Consider the following 18,524-nt stretch of genomic DNA (forward strand, 5'->3'; position numbering starts at 1 on the left):
AAAATGACATAGAACACTTCTCGTTACACAGCATGTCACTCCCGTTTTAAAGTTTTTCATACATAGGACTGCATTTACAGAAAACTGCACGAAAAACTATTCCATATATCCTGTTAAAAAGTGTGCAGAATAGTGGGGTGTCTGCATAAAGAAAATAAGTGTCAAATTGGTTAACAGACCAGTAAGCTTACACGATGCATAAACCAAATAGGGAGCATTTTTCAAGAGAAACAGAACGGTGGTTGCTGACATTGAGTAGCAATGGCAAAATGAACTAGAGATTAGAGATGTGCTGGTATTGAAACTTCAACGATGATTTTAGGTTACATTATAGCGTGTATAGCTGCGCTGTCTAAGGATGCAGGGCCTGGCCCTTTGACAAGCAAGACAGCTAAAGAAGTGGACAGCGCATTTCAAAGCCTACAACATGCTGTGTCCTGCGGTGCTATCTAGAGGTTGTCCAGCCAGTTTCACAAGAGAATCGGCAATGCAATTTCGATGAACAATTGTTGGGGAGTTCTTAGCACAGGGCACACACTGTAAAACTATTATCTTTTGTTGCCCTTACACTTCACACTGTGTGTGTGTGTGTGTGTGTGTGTGTGTGTGTGTGTGTGTGTGTGTGTGTGTGTGTGTGTGTGTGTGTGTGTGTGTGTGTGCGTGCGTGCGTGCGTGCGTGCGTGCGTGCGTGCGTGTGTGTGCTAGTTATATTTTTCCAAGCTACGGTGTTCAAGAGTTTTAGCCAAGATGAAAATAACTAAACTTTAGAGATGCTAGTTGGGCCCCTCTAGCTGGGATGGCTGTTCTTGAGAATGTCCAGTTTGTGACGGTCAGCTAAGAAAATGTGGTGTTTTAAGATGCCAAGGGGCCATCCGGTTTACATTATTGTCCTTTTAGAAACGGTTTTGTGTCAATGTTCTGCAACCAGCTACTGTGTAGTATTGAAACATGTGGTGCCAGTAATTCAGTTATGCAAACTGAAATCTTTAAAAAAAACAATAAATTAAAAAAAATATTCCAATTTAGTCATCAGAAAACATTGCTTACAAAACATTTACAATATTTACAAACAGGTACTTATCCACATCCTGTGAAACGGTTCGCTTGTACTGCGCTTCCACGTTACAGGACGGATCCGCTGCTTCTTGTTATTTATTTGCAACACACACATTGTTCGGGGTGTGTGAGCACACATTTTACATTCTGTGTGCGTGCATTTTGTCTACAAACACTCACATATCCAATATTTATATATAAAGAAAACACCAACAAATACTTTGAGCAGATGTTAAGCATTTTCTTTGCAGAGAATAATTTCTGAAGGTATCCTAAATTCACATTAAGGATTTTTTCTTGGTTACAAATTGACTTGTTAAAACAGAGTGTGTAAAAACAAGGGGGTGAGGGGCTCTTCTTTAACTTGTCATCTCTCGTGGCTATCTAACTTACACCTGCCCTATCTGGAGTGTAATGCAGTCACTTGATAACCACATTCTTCACAATACAGTTTGCAGACTCTTTGACAGAGGGGCTCCTCCTCAAAGATCCTGAAAATAAAAAGCTAAAGTTTGAATGCACTGAAATGAAGGAACATAAATATCTCCCTGAGCTGGGAGGTAGTGCCACCGTTTCATTTTTACCAGGGGAATTCTAACACGACTGAAGTGAAATAGAGAAACTAGGTACCAATGTCACCTCCATAGTAAAACGTGCTTCATTTACATGATCAAATTGTATCTAATGCCCAGCTGTAAACACTATGCTGCGTGTGTCGAGATATTAGTTTAGTCCATCCTCTATGCCTACACACACTGGTCAGCTTTCAAACGCTGTAGCGTCCATGTGTTAACATGTCTGTCGATGCCTCTGACGTACATCGCACTCTTGAGATTATTAACACAAATATCCTGTGCAACACGAAGGAAAGTTCATTCCAAACACTTAACTGTTCATTCTTTATTATAAATGTAGGGATTTGTAAATATCTGTGAAAGATAAACTTGCCAGCGTCAGTGCCATACTGTCGCTGGAGGTGAAAAGCGCTCAGTGCTACTGGCGCTGGTGTGTAACACCTGTAACATGTTAAACCAGCGCTCAGTGCCGCACCGCCGCGGACCAGCAGACCATTGCAAGCTAGAAAGCCAATACAGAAAGTGCCACATGACAAGTGTTCGTGTGGTGTTTTAGCTTGCTGAAATCATCTTCTTTAGAAACTTTATTTTTATTTTTGAAGCCGCACATTGTAAGTGATATTCTGGAAGACGAGACTCCCTTTTCAAAGCACGTAGAAACAAGCAATCAGCAGCGACAGTGCTTCCCGGCAGCTTTTGTCGAAATTCTCTTTTTATATGTATTTTCTGTAAACATTAGTTTATGGATAATCTTGTTTGCTTTTAAACCAATTAAATTACATTATTTTTTACACATTATTTTTACATACACTTGCCCATTTATTCAGTTGGGTGTTATTTTTTTTTTTACTGGAGCAATCTAGGTAAAGTATCTTGCTCAAGCAGCAGCGTTCCCCATCTGGGATTGAACCCACGACCCTCCGGTCAAGAGTGCAGAGCCCTTGTTTGTTTGTTTGTTTGTTTGTTTGTTTGTTTGTGTTGGGTTAAGTATGTACATTTTAAACAGGTTGTTCCTTATTTTAAACATTTTGTCTTTTTTAAATATACACACTGCTCTGTTTAAAGCCATCCTGTGTCGTTTCCTTCTGTGTCGCCGCAATATAGCTCTGGACATGCAACCTCTACACGTGTTAACAATTCACATTTCTCCCCTTTTAAAATTGTTTTTCATTTTTAAGTAACTGCATGGCAACCTTGTTTTTACCATTTATTGCAGAGATTCGCCGTTTGGTTCTGTACCGTTTCTTATCTTCGAACAGACGTACCAGCAACACCCTTCGCACATGCCCAGCGATGCTGCTAGCCAGTGCTGGGGTTCCCCTAGTTTCTTATCTTCGAGCGACGCCCTTAGCTCCTGCAGGGCACAGATTAGTGTACAGCAGTGTTCTCTTTCCCGCAGACACATTTAAGGTTTGTAGTATTTTATTTAAAAAAAATATATATATTCTTTAAGCAAATACATTGTAACAAAGTTGGAACTTGTGCTTAGGTCTAAAGCTATGTAAAATACGTTTTTTTAAAATGTTAACAATGTCTACAGGTTCTCACATCTTACTTTGTTTTATTTATTTATCTATCTATGTGGTAGTTAAGAAGTGTTTTAAACTGTTTAGCACGTTTTTAGTCTTTTTTCAACAGACACGGTTCTCTGTTCTCTGCAGGTTTTAACAATTCACATTTCTCTGTTTTTAAACGGTTTTTCATTTTTAAGCACATGCATTGTAAACTTGTTTTTAACATTTTACTGCTCATTTTATTTTCAAAACGTGCTTTATCTTTTCAACATTTTATACATTTTTGTTTTCCCTTTTTACTCATTTAATTTTTTCAACACTTGATACATTTTAGTTTTGACGGGAGGGTGGGACTTCTGGAATTGCTTAAAGACTACAAACACATGACCGGAACTGGGAGTCGGAACCTCTGGTCGATTCTGATTGGCTAGGGGACCTGTCAAAACCAAATGCTGCATTCTCATTGGTTAAAAATTAACATGGTGATAGCACATATAGCGTACACTACTAACATTATGTAAAATAATATAACATGCTGTTATTAATAAAGATAAATACAACTAATTTGTGTTCTATTTTTCTTGCCATCAGATTATGTAGTGTACATTTTGTAATTTGCATTTGCGTTATATATTATTGTGTCAATTGCTACAAACATTCAGAGTTATGTAGCCTACGCATCAAGCGCATGCTAGTATACTCTTAGAATAAAGAGTTCTATAACCTTTTAAGGTTCTTTGGCGTGCTTCATATATGGAACCCTAAAAGTGTCTATATAGAACCATTTCAGATGGTTCGTTTAACACCAGATACGCATGCCAGCGTCAGTGACACACTGTCGCTGGAGGTGAAAAGCGCTCAGTGCTACTGGCGCTGGTGTGTAACACCTGTAACATGTTAAACCAGCGCTCAGTGCCGCACCGCCGCGGACCAGCAGACCATTGCAAGCTAGCAAGCCAATATAGAAAGTGTCACATGACAAGTGTTCGTGTGGTGTTTTAGCTTGCTGAAATCATCTTCTTTAGAAACTTTATTCTTATTTTTGATGGCGCACATTGTAAGTGATATTCTGGAAGACGAGACTCCCTTTTCAAAGCGCGTAGAAACAAGCAATCAGCAGCGACAGTGCTTCCCGGCAGCTTTTGTCGAAATTCTATTTTTATATGTATTTTCTGTTAACATTAGTTTATGGATAATCTTTTTTGCTTTTAAACCATTTAAATTGTTCCAAAAAAACCCCAAAAAAGACTATTCTATAGTCCATTCATTTTAATTCCGTACATGGTCTTGTTGTACTAGTGCTAAAATATACACTCCCTTTTTTCTTTATATATTTACCCGAAACCTTGCTTAATATAATTTTAGGAAATGACATGTCAGCACTGTGCTTGCATCCAGAGCACGTCTGCCGATGAAAATAAAAATACGGCTAAAAACAAAACAGTATTCGCTTCAACAGAGACAGTCAGTAGCGTAAAAACAAACAAGCTAAATGCTCCGCGTCTGACTGTACAGTTTGACATTTGAATGTGCCGCCCCTGCTTGTTCTGCGATGCTCAGCCAATAGGCAGGGACAGGACGTTGAAAAGAATTGTGGGAAATGTTGTTTTAAGACCTTGAAATATACCTTTGCTTCTATGCCTGAGCCCACATTTCCCACAATTCTTTTCAACGTCCGGGGTAGATGTTTTTTCGAGGCAACTGATCAATGTCTGATTCTGTTCACATTGTATACAGTATTGCAACAAAATTACTTATTGATCATTGTCATATACCAATTGCTATTGTAAAATGCGTGCATCATAGCTATAACAATATTGAAATACATAATCTTACTTTTTTGGGTTGGCTTCAATCCGTTTCTTTTTTTACACTATGTACAGTTAGGAGGCTGTGTGGTCCGGTGGTTAAACAAAAAAGTCTTGTATCCAGAAGGTCCCCGGTTCAAATCCCACCTCAAGCACTGACACATTGTGTGACCCTGAGCAAGCCACTTAACCTCCCTGTGCTCCGTCTTTCGGGTGAGACGTAGTTGTAAGTGACTCTGCAGCTGATGCATAGTTCACACACCCTAGTCTCTGTAAGTTGCCTTGGATAAAGGCGTCTGCTAAATAAACAAATAGTATGTGCGTAATAAACCCAATCGGGCCGTGATAATGACAACCCTAGGCTGTGCTGAAATAAATAATGTGGTTTTCTGCTGTAGTATGTGCAGCTTGGCAGGATAGCCGAGTAGTCTAAGGCGCCAGACTCAAAGACTCTGTATTTCCACAGAATTGTGTGTTCTGGGCTCAAAGTGGAGGCGTGGGTTCAAATCCCACTTCTGACTTTTCAATTTTATTTTAAAGCATACCTTAAGTTTGTCGCGTGATACAAAAGCAAATTTTGGCATTTTTGCATTGCCTGCCTCGTCAAACAAACTCGAGCCACAGCACACAGCGCTGCTGCATCGGGACACAGAGATGTATTTTAAAGCGACTGAATCAACGAGCTGAGACTACTTTTTGAAGAAATTGAAAACATGCCTCTTGTCGAAATATTTGCTATTTAGTTAATTTATTTATTTTTTGAATTTGCAAATCGCAGACTACATTGCCAACAATTTGAATTGATCATATCAAGCTGCGATGTAGCCTATGAGAATCGCTGGCATAATTCAGGGGGAATTAGCTCAAATGTTAGAGCGCTCGCTTAGCATGCGAGAAGTAGCGGGATCGATGCCCGCATTCTCCAAATAGTTTTAATGTATCTGCGTATTTAGTCCCAACGCATTATGGAGATACATACAGTGTGTCAATTCTTTGTAACAGAGACGTCCGCCCTACATCTGTATTTTAAAGCACAGTCTCCTAATTTGTAATATTCCCCAGGCTGAAAAACTGCAGTGCGCCCTCCATCGTATGCCTTCCGAGAAGCACAAACGGAGTTTTTTTTTATATATTTTTTTTTTAGCAATGGAAGAGTTTGTGTTATTTGGGAATAAATATAAATGGCTTGAAGTTTGCTTGCATTGGTTTGAATACATGTAATTGTGATTACAGACTTTCCTGCCCAGTGTTGCTTTCTTCTTAGATGTGGTCTGTTTCGGCTTTCTGCTCCCTCGATCACGTTGTGCAGCATCTCCCGTATGCTTTGGTGGTTTAACAGGTTGGTCTCTGTGGTGCAATCCGTTAGCGCGTTCGGCTGTTAACTGAAAGTTTGGTGGTTCAAGCCCACCCAGGGACGATGCTTTTTGCATTTCTTAATCCCATTAGAAGATGGCACTGTAATATGTTATTATTTCCTCCAATTACACTGAAGAAGAAAATGTGTTCTGTTTTTTAGTTCAAAATAATACAAAACAGAAAAATATTCTGGCTGTTTGCCGAAACCCGGGATCGAACCAGGAACCTTTAGATCTTCAGTCTAACGCTCTCCCAGCTGAGCTATTTCGGCTTGACAAGCCTCCTTTCTCGAGATAACATTGTTTTTTTAGAAAAGTTGTAATATAATTAAGTACATTTCTAAACAATCCGCTAGTAACATATATAATCTCAAAGCGCTATAATTTATTTCAGCTCTTATGAAAGACAAGTATCCTTGCGCATTACATCATCCTTGATTGCGAAATGTAATATTAATTAATTCTGTATTTGTAATTAAGAAATGCAGCTACATTATAATTATTTATGAAAGATTATAAAAATCAAACACTGCTACCATCTCCTGTGTGGAATTTCATAGAAAATTGCGCTAAAAATTTAGCAGCTTTATTCCTATAGTTTTAATGGTAATGCTGACAATCCTTTATCAAGTTCACTGTACCTGTGTATTTGCATGGTCCAGTATAAGAAGATACGATTTTTCTGGAGTTCTTGGTTGCTCAGTTCAGCACCAGTCATCAGAGCTGAAAAACAACAGCAATAGGTACCTGGTATGGTAACTGGACCACATATCATTTATATCAACTGACTGTTTTCCTCGAAATATTATAATGCCAGTATTTGATATGTGTATACTAGAACATTCATTATATAGCACCCAAGTTTAAATCACACCATCAGTTATAAAAATGCATTGTAATAGATAATGAAATTAGCACTGAAAGGGAGACCTATAAAGTAGTTATAATGTGAAGATCATTATTTTTATAAGCATTGATTCAAATTCGAACTTACATGGTTGAACCTTCTGGGGCGATACCAGCTTATAGATTACTTTGTATCAGTCAGGCTGAGTCTGCCATCAGCCTTTCTTCTAAACAAGGGTTCCATCTGAACCTGAAAAAAGAGCATTTGTGACAAAATAGCAAGGTTGCAGTTAAACAAAAGACTTCAATTAAACAAATAGCCTAAACACAAAATAGTCACAATGGCCAAATAAAAGGTTTCTACACAAAACAACAAGAAATCAAAAAGGGGTTCACTGGGTGAAAACAAATAAACACTACTATACAATGACAAAAGGGACTTACTGTTGAAAAAGAGAGATTATTTTTTTTAAAAAGCATGGAGTATCCATGTTCACATTTTTTAAGTATTGCTTTCAAAACAAGATCATTTTTCAATGAAACTAAATTAGACTTAAAAACCTGAAGTTAAATACAGTACTATAACGTTCATGGATACATAATTAAAAATAAATGATAGAAAAACACAATGTATCCGATACTATCAATGTACAATGCACTATTCTGGTACTATAATGCAGTACCATCATGATAATATGATTGTCCTTTTTATTTCTAAGAAGTATCCTGGTATCTACAGTATAATGCAACACTACACCACGGTACTATATGGTACTATTTATTTTACCATGGTACGATTTCTGTTGTCCCGGATACAAGTATTACAGTAACATTATAACGGAGAAATGTATTAAATATAATTGCGCTTTGGATAAAACAGTCCCTCAAACAAGTTTCTAGCTGTTGTAAATATTACATTTTTTTAACACTCAGAACTGACACCTATTGTAAAAATGTCAATACGAACATATATTATTATTGCCATTTTTTTTTTAATTTTTGGTGACTATACGTACAGTACTAGTGACAATTAAAATAATACTGTAATAAAATTCTTCCCTTCAGATGATTGTATTTCGAAATAAACCAAAAGTCTTCACGATTCAATAATCTCCCGCCGTTGAGAACGCGCAGGATTCCTGGGAGTTCTACGAGATCTGATTGGATAATTCCGTCACTTCATTCGTGGTAGCTCTGCGAAATCTGATTGGCTCGCTCCTGGTCAATTCTTGGTAGTGACACGGGCTATGATTGGTCAAAGCTACCAAGATATTCCCAAGATTGCAGATCGGGTGGGAGGGAGAGCTGGCCGGGCTGGGGAGCGCACAGAAATGCACAGCTGAACAGAACACCCCCCCTCAGACATGTGCTGTCTATTCACGGGAACACACCACTGAACCAGTTAGTTCAGATGATCGCTGGATACACTATAAACAATCTGACAATTTCACAAATAAACCCGTTTGTGTTCAAACCTATGAGAGGTGGAATGTAACAAAAATGTGAACTTCAAAAGCCGGAGCGTCAAACATCAACGACAAAGTTCAACATTTGAATTGAAATAACAGCTGTCAAATAGACAAAGCACAACACTCGAAGATAAAATGCCAAATTGAAAATGCTCAACACACTAATTGAATGAATTATACATAAAATAATGAATGTAATTAAGCTCAAAAATTGAAATGGGAACTTGAAATCTTAAATAAATTGATTACAATTCAAATTTCCAGCACGCCATCCGATTTGTGTTTAGTCTGTTCTAAATCAATACTGCGCGTTGTATTTCAGGTTAAGCGCTGTGCTTTCCATTTGTCACTTGGTCATTCTATTCCCCGGGACTGCCCCTGTCATGGCAAATCTGACATGCGAAAGAGATGCTTTGCACTGTTTCTTAAATCAAGTGGCCTCAAATAAATTGTTTACATTAATGTCTGCTTAGCCTACCTATCAGTCTGGTGAAATTGTAAAAATGTGTAATTGACTTGTGGATGTTCACATCAGAACTCGAGCTGTCATTCTCGTCCCCTCAAACTGGCGCAGGCAACACATCTGCCTGGATTCCTGCATGATATAAATGTGTTTCTTCATTTGCGCGGCCTGCTTTTTATTATTCATTGGGGTTTGTTTACTACATGCCTCCATAGCTGAGCCTTTAATCAGACAGTCCTTGTAGGTGACAGTCCAGTTTGATCTGCACGTACTTCTGCCAAACTTCAATTCAAAGTACAATCTTCTAAATGGGTTGTAATATAATTTAAAAAGCATTATTATTATTATTATTATTATTATTATTATTATTATTATTATTATTATTATTATTATTATCAGTTTTAATTAACGTACTGATTGCAAATTAGAGGACTAATATGAAAGAGGTGCGTGCATCAATTGCAGCTAATTAGATCCCATTAGCACCTGAACCTCTTTATAACCCCATTGCACTCTAAGGAACCCCAAACTCAGCTACTGACGGGTTTGTTTTTATTATTGTTTCTTTATAACGGTGAAAGTTCACGGTCGGGGCTGCCTTGGATTTAATGATGCCGTGTTGTCTTAGATTTGGGTAATTGTTGATCTTTTCTCTACTTTAGAAACGTTCATTTTATTGTGTGTTTCTCACTTGCGTGTTTTTTTTTTTCCAATGCAGAATAACATTGCTATTAGCAGTGTTAGTCACAGAAGTTTGGACGCAAGTTTGTGCCCCTCTAGGTACGATAACGGTCGCTTCAGCACAACAGCTTTCAGCTTCCTGTTTATTTGCCGGTTGTGTGTTTTCAAGTATCGTTGTCTTCTACAGGCTCGGTGAGGACAGAATGTCAAGGGAGTGTTATGATGATGATGTTGGAGAAGTCTTTTGTTGGAAAGTATTTTCGCATCAATGTGATTGGTGAGTGATCATTTTTCTTGAATGGAAAGCTTTTGATGTACAAAGCCTGTTGACTCGTAATGTAATAACCTGAATTAAATACAGAGCACTCCTGCGCTGTATGACAGCAACCAGGCTTTGTTTTTTTTAGGATGCAGGGTATGAAAGGCTCTTGCCTTAGTTTTAGAAGCATGTTGCTGATCTCGCTAAGTAGACCTGTGCTGCTACAGCCTTAGTCAGATTTGTTGACTGCAAGTGCGCAGAAATAGACATCATTTACACTAAACCCACTGTTCCAAATGGGCGTATAATTCTACTTGTATGAATCGTTTTTATAAAATTGCATTTAGTAGATGGACTAGTTATGACAATTTCAATAAGTAGATGGAACGGGGCGGTCGGGGTGTTCACTTTGTTATATCTCTACCTTGCTTGATCACGTGTACAGTTTAAGGCCAACTGAATTTTTTCCCATAGACAATAAGGGGGTGCTTGTATCCCTCTCTCCAAGACTGGCTGCACAGTGTGGATATAGCTTAACCGTTGACTTCTTGGGAAATGCCAAGTTCCTTGCTTCTGTGCTGAGCTGCTTTGCTCAGAACACAGTGAGTCATCATTTTATTTCTTGTAAACTTGTTTCTAATGGTGATATGCTGGGACTAATTTTAGCCTTTGTTTCCAGAATGAGACGTACAAGCTGACAGTACAAATCAGTGTCTTCTCAAACAGTGCTATGACTTCATCTTCCTCCTATGTTCAGAGCATGACATGCCACTATTCTCCATGGGCAGAGAGGGAGATTCTGTGTGAAAGAAACTACATGGAGGTAAGGGCTGTCGGGATGTGATAATGCTGTTCAGTATAACTTGTTGGGTTGTGTGGGTATTTAATTGTCACTGCAGAAGTACTTCACTCATGACTAATGTGAATTCTCTTTAGGTTTCTGTGAGAAGAGGGGTGCCACTCATTGAGCCAAACTTTGTTCAAGATGATCCTGATTGGTCCCTTGCGTACCCAGAGGTAGAATCATGTGACTTTGCATTTGCTTCATTCATGTCCCCTTGGTCTTGCCTATTGAAGTTTACTCTACTGTCTCGTCTAGAGGAAGCAAAATCTAACGGCCCCCTTAACTTTAACCTGTCTCCCAAGAGGGTGGCCATATTGGAATTGTGTGACATTTAAGGCATTGGCTTTGCATACATGTATTCTGTGATTGCTTTGATAGAAATTGATTGGAGAAATTAACCCTTTCTTGTTGGTGTAAGCCTTGTATTTCAACCACTGAGGTAGTGGCTTCATATGTGCAGGGTTATAAACCCTTCATGCTAAATGTGTCCTGATTTACCTTTTTGAGGACTGCTGCATAGGTGCAATTTCAGGTATTGTCCTAAAGTTTGGTACACTGATGTATTAAGGTGCAGTACAAATGAATGGCTGTAAACTCTGCCTGTATCGGATCCAGACAACATGCTTTCACATAGGCTTTCGTACGCAGTTGTATTTGAGGATTTACTCTGTTCTATTAGAGATGCCCGGTGAACATAGAACAGTTTGAGTGATACATTGTTAAACTTTCACCTTTCAGTTTTAGTTCCTGTTTATTAAACAAGCCATTTGTGACAAATCCTTTAGACTGGGGATGCTTTGTGTTCAAACTCCTTATTCTAATTAGGTTTTTTTCTTTGCTAGGCAACTGCTGCTGACAACAGCATCTGGAAAATTGTGTTCCATCTCTCAGCAAATAGAAAGACAACTATGACTGTTGCTCAGGCCATGACAAATGGCTATGGCATAAACACTACACCAACTCGAATTCTGGTTAGAGCTGCATACAACTCCACAGAAAGCCAGCCTCAGGTGGTAAGTAGTCTAGGCTTCATTGTTGTCTAGTACAGTATATCCAGACTATGAAGGTAGATTTAATCTTGCTTTTGTTTTAGTAAAAGTTCCCCCTCCCCTCCAACAGATCCAAACTGTACCAATGGCTGTGCTAAGATCAACCACCTTTTATAAGCAAAGATGGATGGTCATGATGGTGGACACTGCAGTTACATGTCCTACTGGTGAGTAAGCTTATGGAGGGCAACGGTGCTCAAGAACTATTCTAGGTTTAAGTATGAATATTCTATACCAAGTCTATGGTGTTCTTTTCTGTCAGATGGAACAGCCTTCACAGAACAGATGATTACATGGAATGTTCCCCGTGTTCTGCCTCCTCTTGTTCCGACACCACAAATTACTACCCTTGATGTCCAAATGGGAGTTGATGGCCGCAAGCTTGACCCTGCAACGATTCATAGTAGAGATTATAAACTGGATGTCAGTCCCCAGCTAATCACTGTAAAAATTCCTGTGGGAGCTGTTGGTGGATATTACAAGGTATGTAGAAGTTCAACATCTTCTAAATCCTTCTCATTTTAAAGCTTTCTTCCTAAGATGCTTCTATGCTTTCAGAGCCATGTATTGGACAACACCTATGTGATCTCTTACTCTATTGAACCAATGCTGGAGCATACCTGGCAAGATGGGCCTGAGAAGACCAAGTACACAGTACTTCATCCAATAACCACTCCTTTCATGCCTCGGCCACCAGTTGTCACAAACCGTATGTAGAACCGGTCCACATGCAGTAAATCAAAGGGATTTGTTGCAGTGCTCCACTTCATATCCTTCATTTTAACTGCATGTTTTAATTTCAGACACTGTTCCTAAAGCCAGAGTGTTCAATGTGACCCTGGGGACATTCCTGCCTGATGTGGAGCTGGTCAAAATTATAGTTGGACCAGAGACGTTAACTGTGCCAGAAGCCAACCTAAAAGGTTATAATGTCCAGGAGCATGTCTTTCCCAATGGATCCAAGACCTACACTCTCCAGGTGCCATTTGAGGACCCCAATGTGAAGCAAAAGGTAACATCCCACCTGTTAAACCATCCTATTGCCCTTTGAAAACACTTGCTTCCTGTGGACGTTTTGCTTGCTGTTTGACTTTGGGTTTAATACTACAAACCCTTTCTCTTTCAGGTAACTCCTCCAGACACCAGAACCTACATTCTGCCCCTGACCTACTTGCTGAAAATAGTGCCAGAGAATACACCCTTTACTCATCCTGCTGTAGTCGAAGCCATTCTCAAAGACATCAGTAAGTGCCTGACTGTGGTCTACAACTACCTTTTTCTAACCAATCCAGTCCATTGCCGTGACAATTCCTCTTGCAGTTCCACCTACAGTAACTGGCTACTGTGATGGTGCTGCATTCTATACCATGGTAACATATGGCAACATGGGTCGCAACTGGATTCCTTTTGTGGGCTCAAGAGAACTTGGTGGAAGTCTGCTTGCCCTGTACAAGTATAATGCCAACTCTACCAATTTCTGGATGACTGTGCCATACAATTCAGTTGATGCCACATATGAAGTAAGTGATGGAACTTTAAAATGTGTGTTAGCTGTTTTGGGTTCAACACATTACTGACCTGATGTATTGTCACTGTAGGTGATCAGTTCTTCAGGCATCAGAAGCAGGCTTGACTTGACCTTGAAGGATATTGGGACCATGGTTGTGGTGGCTGACTTCTCCCTGTCCTGCAGTTTCCCTACAAAGATGATTGGTAACTCTCCTGCGAACAAAGCATTCTTTAGAATAGCTGCTTTTGAGATTGGAAAAAGGCTGCATGAAGTGGTATTGAAGCTATAATCTGTTTCCTTAACCTGGCTCCAAATGCTGTGTTTCAGATTGCTTCACCAATGGAACTATGGCAGCTCTTGCTGTGAAAGTGGAATCTGTCCCCAGCTTGTCTCCAAGTCAACTAACTCTGAGGGATCCAAGTTGCCGGCCTCTTCAGTCTGATGCTATCAATGCGGTTTTCTACTTCAATGTCAACTCCTGTGGCACAACTAGAAGGGTTAGTATTGACACATTTAAAACCATATTATGAGGAGGTTCAACATATTGACAAGGTGGCCCCAACACCCCTGGATCAGTCTGGGGAGCCATGGTGACCTGTGTTTCTATCCGCTGAATTACTTGCATGAATTGTGGACATCTGAAGGATGCCACCTTTGTATTGAACTGCTTGTCCAGTTGACAAAGGCGTTGTGACACATGACTCTTGGTTATGGCATTGCATGTGCTGCCTAGAGACCTTTGGGTCAATAGCAGTGAACTGGAAGGAGCGTACTTACTGGGGATGATCCCGTGGTGAGGCCGGGACTAAACTAATACATGAGTTGATACCAATTGCAGCTCAAGAGTCACCAGCTGTGTATTCAAATGTGTATTTGCAACAAATCCAAAATAACTGCTGTTGCCCTCCTAGAGTTTACTAAAACAATACCATATTAGTCTAGCAGTTTCTGTAGACAGGCTTGAGGTATCATACTAACTGTAACAATCATGAGGTCCCGTAAAAGTGTTCAATTATGAAATTGCAATATTCATTACCATTTTTATTTTTTAAATTGTGAAATTGGTACTAGGTTAGTACACAGCTGGGGATGATCCAGAGTACCATATTAGCTAGTCTGCAACTTGGTATGCAGCTCCATACTAAATCTACAAGTTCATTGCAACCTGGGTCTTTGATTTCTCTTCCAGTTTGACAACAACCTCCTGACTTACGAGAATGAAGTGCTGTTCACATCTTACCGGTAAGGATTGCAATCAAAGTGAGTATCCTTGTGGTTGATGCTGAAACTCTGCTAACCCCATCTCCTCTTTCCAGGTTGAGAGTTGCCTGTCACTATCTGGTCAATGACAGCAAGGTAGTACAGTTCTTGTACCAGAATAATCCTGCACCTGTAGTCCAGCCTGGCTTGGGTGACCTTGCGGTCATCATGCAGCTTGCATTGGGTAGGACTTGGCAATTGAAATAATATAGATGCTCTAGTAGCATGTTTCCACCTATAAAATTCTCCCTTGCATCTCTGCAGATTCAACCTACAACGACTTCTATGGAGCTCAGGATTACCCTGTTGTGAAGTACTTGCGAACACCCTTGTATTTTGAGGTAGAGCTCCTGTACAGCAGGGATTCACAGGTTGAATTGTTTTTGGAGAACTGCTGGGCAACCTATTCTGCTGACAGGAATAGCTCTCCAAAGTGGGATGTTGTTGTGGACAGGTAAGATGCTGGAATATGATATTGCTGCTACAAAACCTAGGAAATGGAGTTGTGGCTGATGTGCTCCTGACCTACTTTCTCTTTCTAGCTGTGAGAACTCTGCAGATGAGTACTTGACCATCTTTCACCCAGTCTCCAGCAATGCAAGAGTGCTGTTCCCTTCCCATCTGAAGAGGTTTGAAGTGAAAATGTTTTCATTCACAAGCGGCCGGGATGCACTGAAAGGACAGGTAAAGTGGAGTGTTGATATGGGGATCTTATACCACAATGCTTGGTTTGGATTGCTTTGCAAGCAGCAAATGGTCACTGTGCTCACATCTTTAGTGAGTTGGAATGAAAACCTATAACTGCACATTTGCAAGAAACACTTACTATGATGCAATATATTTGTTTTTCAATTCAGTAATCCTCATTGGATGATGGTCCTGTCTGATCTATTGATGCTTGTTTTACTTGACAAGGTGTGCTGTCTTTCAGATTTACTTCCACTGCAGTGTTGTGATATGTGATTCAAACCGGCCATCAGACAGCCTCTGTAGCAGACGGTGCATTCCAGGGAAACCGAGGCTTGGTAAGAGCTCTGCTTGAGAGGGGGACGACGACATTTTGCATGCATTTTTGTCCATTTGTTTTGATGGACTCCTAATTCCTCCTGTAGGTCGCAGTGCTGAAGGGATGGATGGTGGTGCAGTAAAGGCATTGGTGTCTTCTGGCCCAATTGAGCTGAAGAGAGATGGATCCCTTCACTTTATGCCTAGAAGCGGTAATATGCATGATGTGAACACAATTGCAGTTCAAGTGAAATATATAACTATCTCTTTATATTCCACTAACTATTTCTTTCTTCTCTTGCAGGCCAATTCAATGTGTCGTCCCTTCTGGGAGCTGCAATGGGTGTGTGTCCAGTGGTTGTCTTTGTAGCTGGAGTTGTATATTTTTGGAAAATGCCCAAACGTGTGTATTGATAAATAAAAATCTTGCTTTTAAAGACTTTTTTGGATTGTGTGTTGTTTTTATTTTTTTGGTGGGTGCTTGACTAATTCTACATAGATTATATAGAGTGTCGGAATGGCCATGTTAATGGGATTCTCTCCTCTTACTGCATTGAATGCTTTGCTTGTTTCCTGATCAGGCCATTCTCAATATGGAGTGTTATTCAAGGACCCTTCATTAATTCACTGAGTGAACCTGGGGGCAAAGACTTTCCTTCTCCATTGAGTTGTAACCCTCTTTTTATGTTCCTTTTTGCTTTGACATGCTGCTTTCAGTATGCAAGTTTAGGGTGAAATTATCAACACTCCTTTATATATGTATATATATAAACCTTGTTCTAGCATCACAAAAAGTGTGTAGATTTATATGGTCTGATTGCTTGGTGGTTTTTTTTATGAATACAAGTTTGTATTCATTTTGTTCACTGAGATTAATACGTCTTTTACTGAAAGTGGTCCCTGGTGAGAGCTCCAAGTAAGGTATTAGTTTAACTTCTTCAGTTTTAACACTATAGAAATGAGGTTGTGTGTGGTTTTTTTTTTTTTTTTTTTTTTTTTTTAAGTAATTTGAGTTACTGGTTAAACAAACCACTACTTGGCAACATGTTCTCTTCATGTTTGTTTTGACTGGTTTATATAGTCTGTTACTGGATAAACTCATTTTACGAAACACGTTCCGTAACAAACCGGTACACCCGATGTGGGGAATCTTTAGATCCGCGCAGCAGTCTGAACCAGAAGTTCCATTCTTTGAGCTGTTCGGTAAAACAGGAGAATTAACATATCTATGAGAGAGCTGAGATATTGGAACTGAATTCACTACACCCGCTGGCAACCCCTTGTGTAATGTGTTTATACTATATAGAGGACACTGAGTTTGATGCAAAACTCGAGCAGCCACATTCATATTATTAAACCTGCTATCAGACTCTCCGGCGCCATCACTCTGAGTGCTCTTTGAAACAGACTGGGTTTGTATTTATATTGATGTTGGGTTAATCAGAGATGATTATCGGCGGCCCGTCTGTAGTACTACCGGAGATTTTAATTGCACAGTTTGTACCGCTCTGTGCAGCGCCGTACCGTTTGTAACACGGTACGTGAACTGCATTCTGCTAAACAAAACATCACAGCAGCAGCAGCAGCGCCATCTACTGGACAAAACCCAGACATACACGTTGAAACAATGATCCACTTCAATATCTACAAAGCCTAAACAAGAAACTATTAGCGAAGCCCCGAAAAAGAAAATATTATACAAAACAGTTTAAAATCAAATATTTAATTGTTAACCTAACCATTTTTAGTTACTGTAGAACTACTTCTCTCAGTGAATTATTAAAATAAGGTTTAAAGTCTTCATTTGTCAACAACACCACACTCCTAGACCCATTTAATAATAGCAATAATACACTCCAGGGTCTGTGTGTTATCATGAGATATATCACCACTTCCTGGGCGGTTCAAGAACTCGACTTCGTCTAGTGTCTCCCAACGCACCCAAGGCATGGTGATATTACCTCATGATAACACACACACCCAGTCGTGTATTACTGCTTCATTAATGTAGTCATTAGGTTTATATGTCACATTCCTTTGTTGTCACTGTATTGATTTAGATATTCGGGTTGGATACCTCAGAAGCCAGCGGAACTCCAGCGTTTCTCCGACAACCACTGATAACCCCTCCCGTGATGATCGGCGCTGCCATGACAACCCATGACATCACCCGCACAAGTTACAACACGGCGAGTCATTTTTTTGTAGCACAGTATTAACGTGTTATTGTTTTCACAAAATAACATCAATAAGATTATCAGATCACCTGCTAGTGTGTACTAAACAAAACCTCAAATATCAGTGAATTGATACAGAGACAAGCCGTGGCACCAGCAAGAGATACAAATGAAATTAATAAATAAATTACGACATGAAACAGAAATACATGTGGGTGTATTTTAATCAAAAATCCATGATCCATAATTCTGATTATAATCCCACAGCTAATTATTTACAAATTATCAATTTCTATGTTTCTCTGAGTGCTAATGTGGTGTACATATTAATGGATTTTAGAAATCATCTATACTAGTCTGCCCCTCAAACAGTTTTAAATATAATTTAGATTTAAATGGCAGGTAGTATATAAATCAATTTCTAAAACAGGTCGCATTTTGTAATTTAAATAGGCCTACGTATGAGCTACCAAAACGTATTTTTGTTTCATGTCGTTATTAATGTATTTACTTATTTATCTGGTTAAACTTGAATCCAGCCTTACATTTTAACTTCTTGAAGTTACCACAGCATGTCTGTGTATGAATTACTGACGAGTAATATTTGTGATTTGATTACTCTAGCAGATGAACTGATAATGTATGGATGTTAT

At 39.4% G+C, this 18,524-nt stretch overlaps 1 protein-coding gene and 1 non-coding gene across 2 annotated transcripts; one reads left to right on the top strand and one right to left on the bottom strand.

The window, feature by feature from the left end:
- Positions 1-6,507: 6,507 nt before the first annotated feature.
- trnaf-gaa (transfer RNA phenylalanine (anticodon GAA)) lies at positions 6,508-6,580 on the bottom strand. The gene has a single exon. It is a non-coding gene; the product is annotated as a tRNA-Phe (tRNA).
- Positions 6,581-9,586: 3,006 nt separating this feature from the next.
- On the top strand, positions 9,587-16,133 carry LOC117395234 (uncharacterized). The gene is made up of 22 exons (XM_059005758.1): positions 9,587-9,720; positions 9,805-9,866; positions 9,955-10,044; positions 10,501-10,628; positions 10,706-10,849; positions 10,963-11,043; positions 11,713-11,883; positions 11,990-12,086; positions 12,182-12,402; positions 12,478-12,628; positions 12,723-12,931; positions 13,046-13,163; positions 13,240-13,439; positions 13,518-13,632; positions 13,757-13,926; positions 14,619-14,671; positions 14,746-14,873; positions 14,954-15,143; positions 15,232-15,373; positions 15,621-15,714; positions 15,802-15,906; positions 15,999-16,133. The coding sequence occupies exons 1-22, from the start codon at positions 9,695-9,697 to the stop codon at positions 16,106-16,108; spliced, it is 2,805 nt and encodes a 934-aa protein (XP_058861741.1). The 5' UTR covers positions 9,587-9,694; the 3' UTR covers positions 16,109-16,133.
- Positions 16,134-18,524: the final 2,391 nt, after the last annotated feature.

Source organism: Acipenser ruthenus, chromosome 32 (genome assembly GCF_902713425.1).
Source record: "Acipenser ruthenus chromosome 32, fAciRut3.2 maternal haplotype, whole genome shotgun sequence".
NCBI lineage: Eukaryota > Metazoa > Chordata > Actinopteri > Acipenseriformes > Acipenseridae > Acipenser > Acipenser ruthenus.

Coding starts and splice junctions, on each gene's coding strand:
- LOC117395234 (XM_059005758.1), top strand. CDS start 9,695: ATGATGCCGTGTTGTCTTAGATTTGG. Junction 10,045..10,500: donor TTTTCGCATCAATGTGATTG/GTGAGTGATCAT, acceptor TTTTTCCCATAG/ACAATAAGGGGGTGCTTGTA. Junction 13,440..13,517: donor CAGTTGATGCCACATATGAA/GTAAGTGATGGA, acceptor TTGTCACTGTAG/GTGATCAGTTCTTCAGGCAT.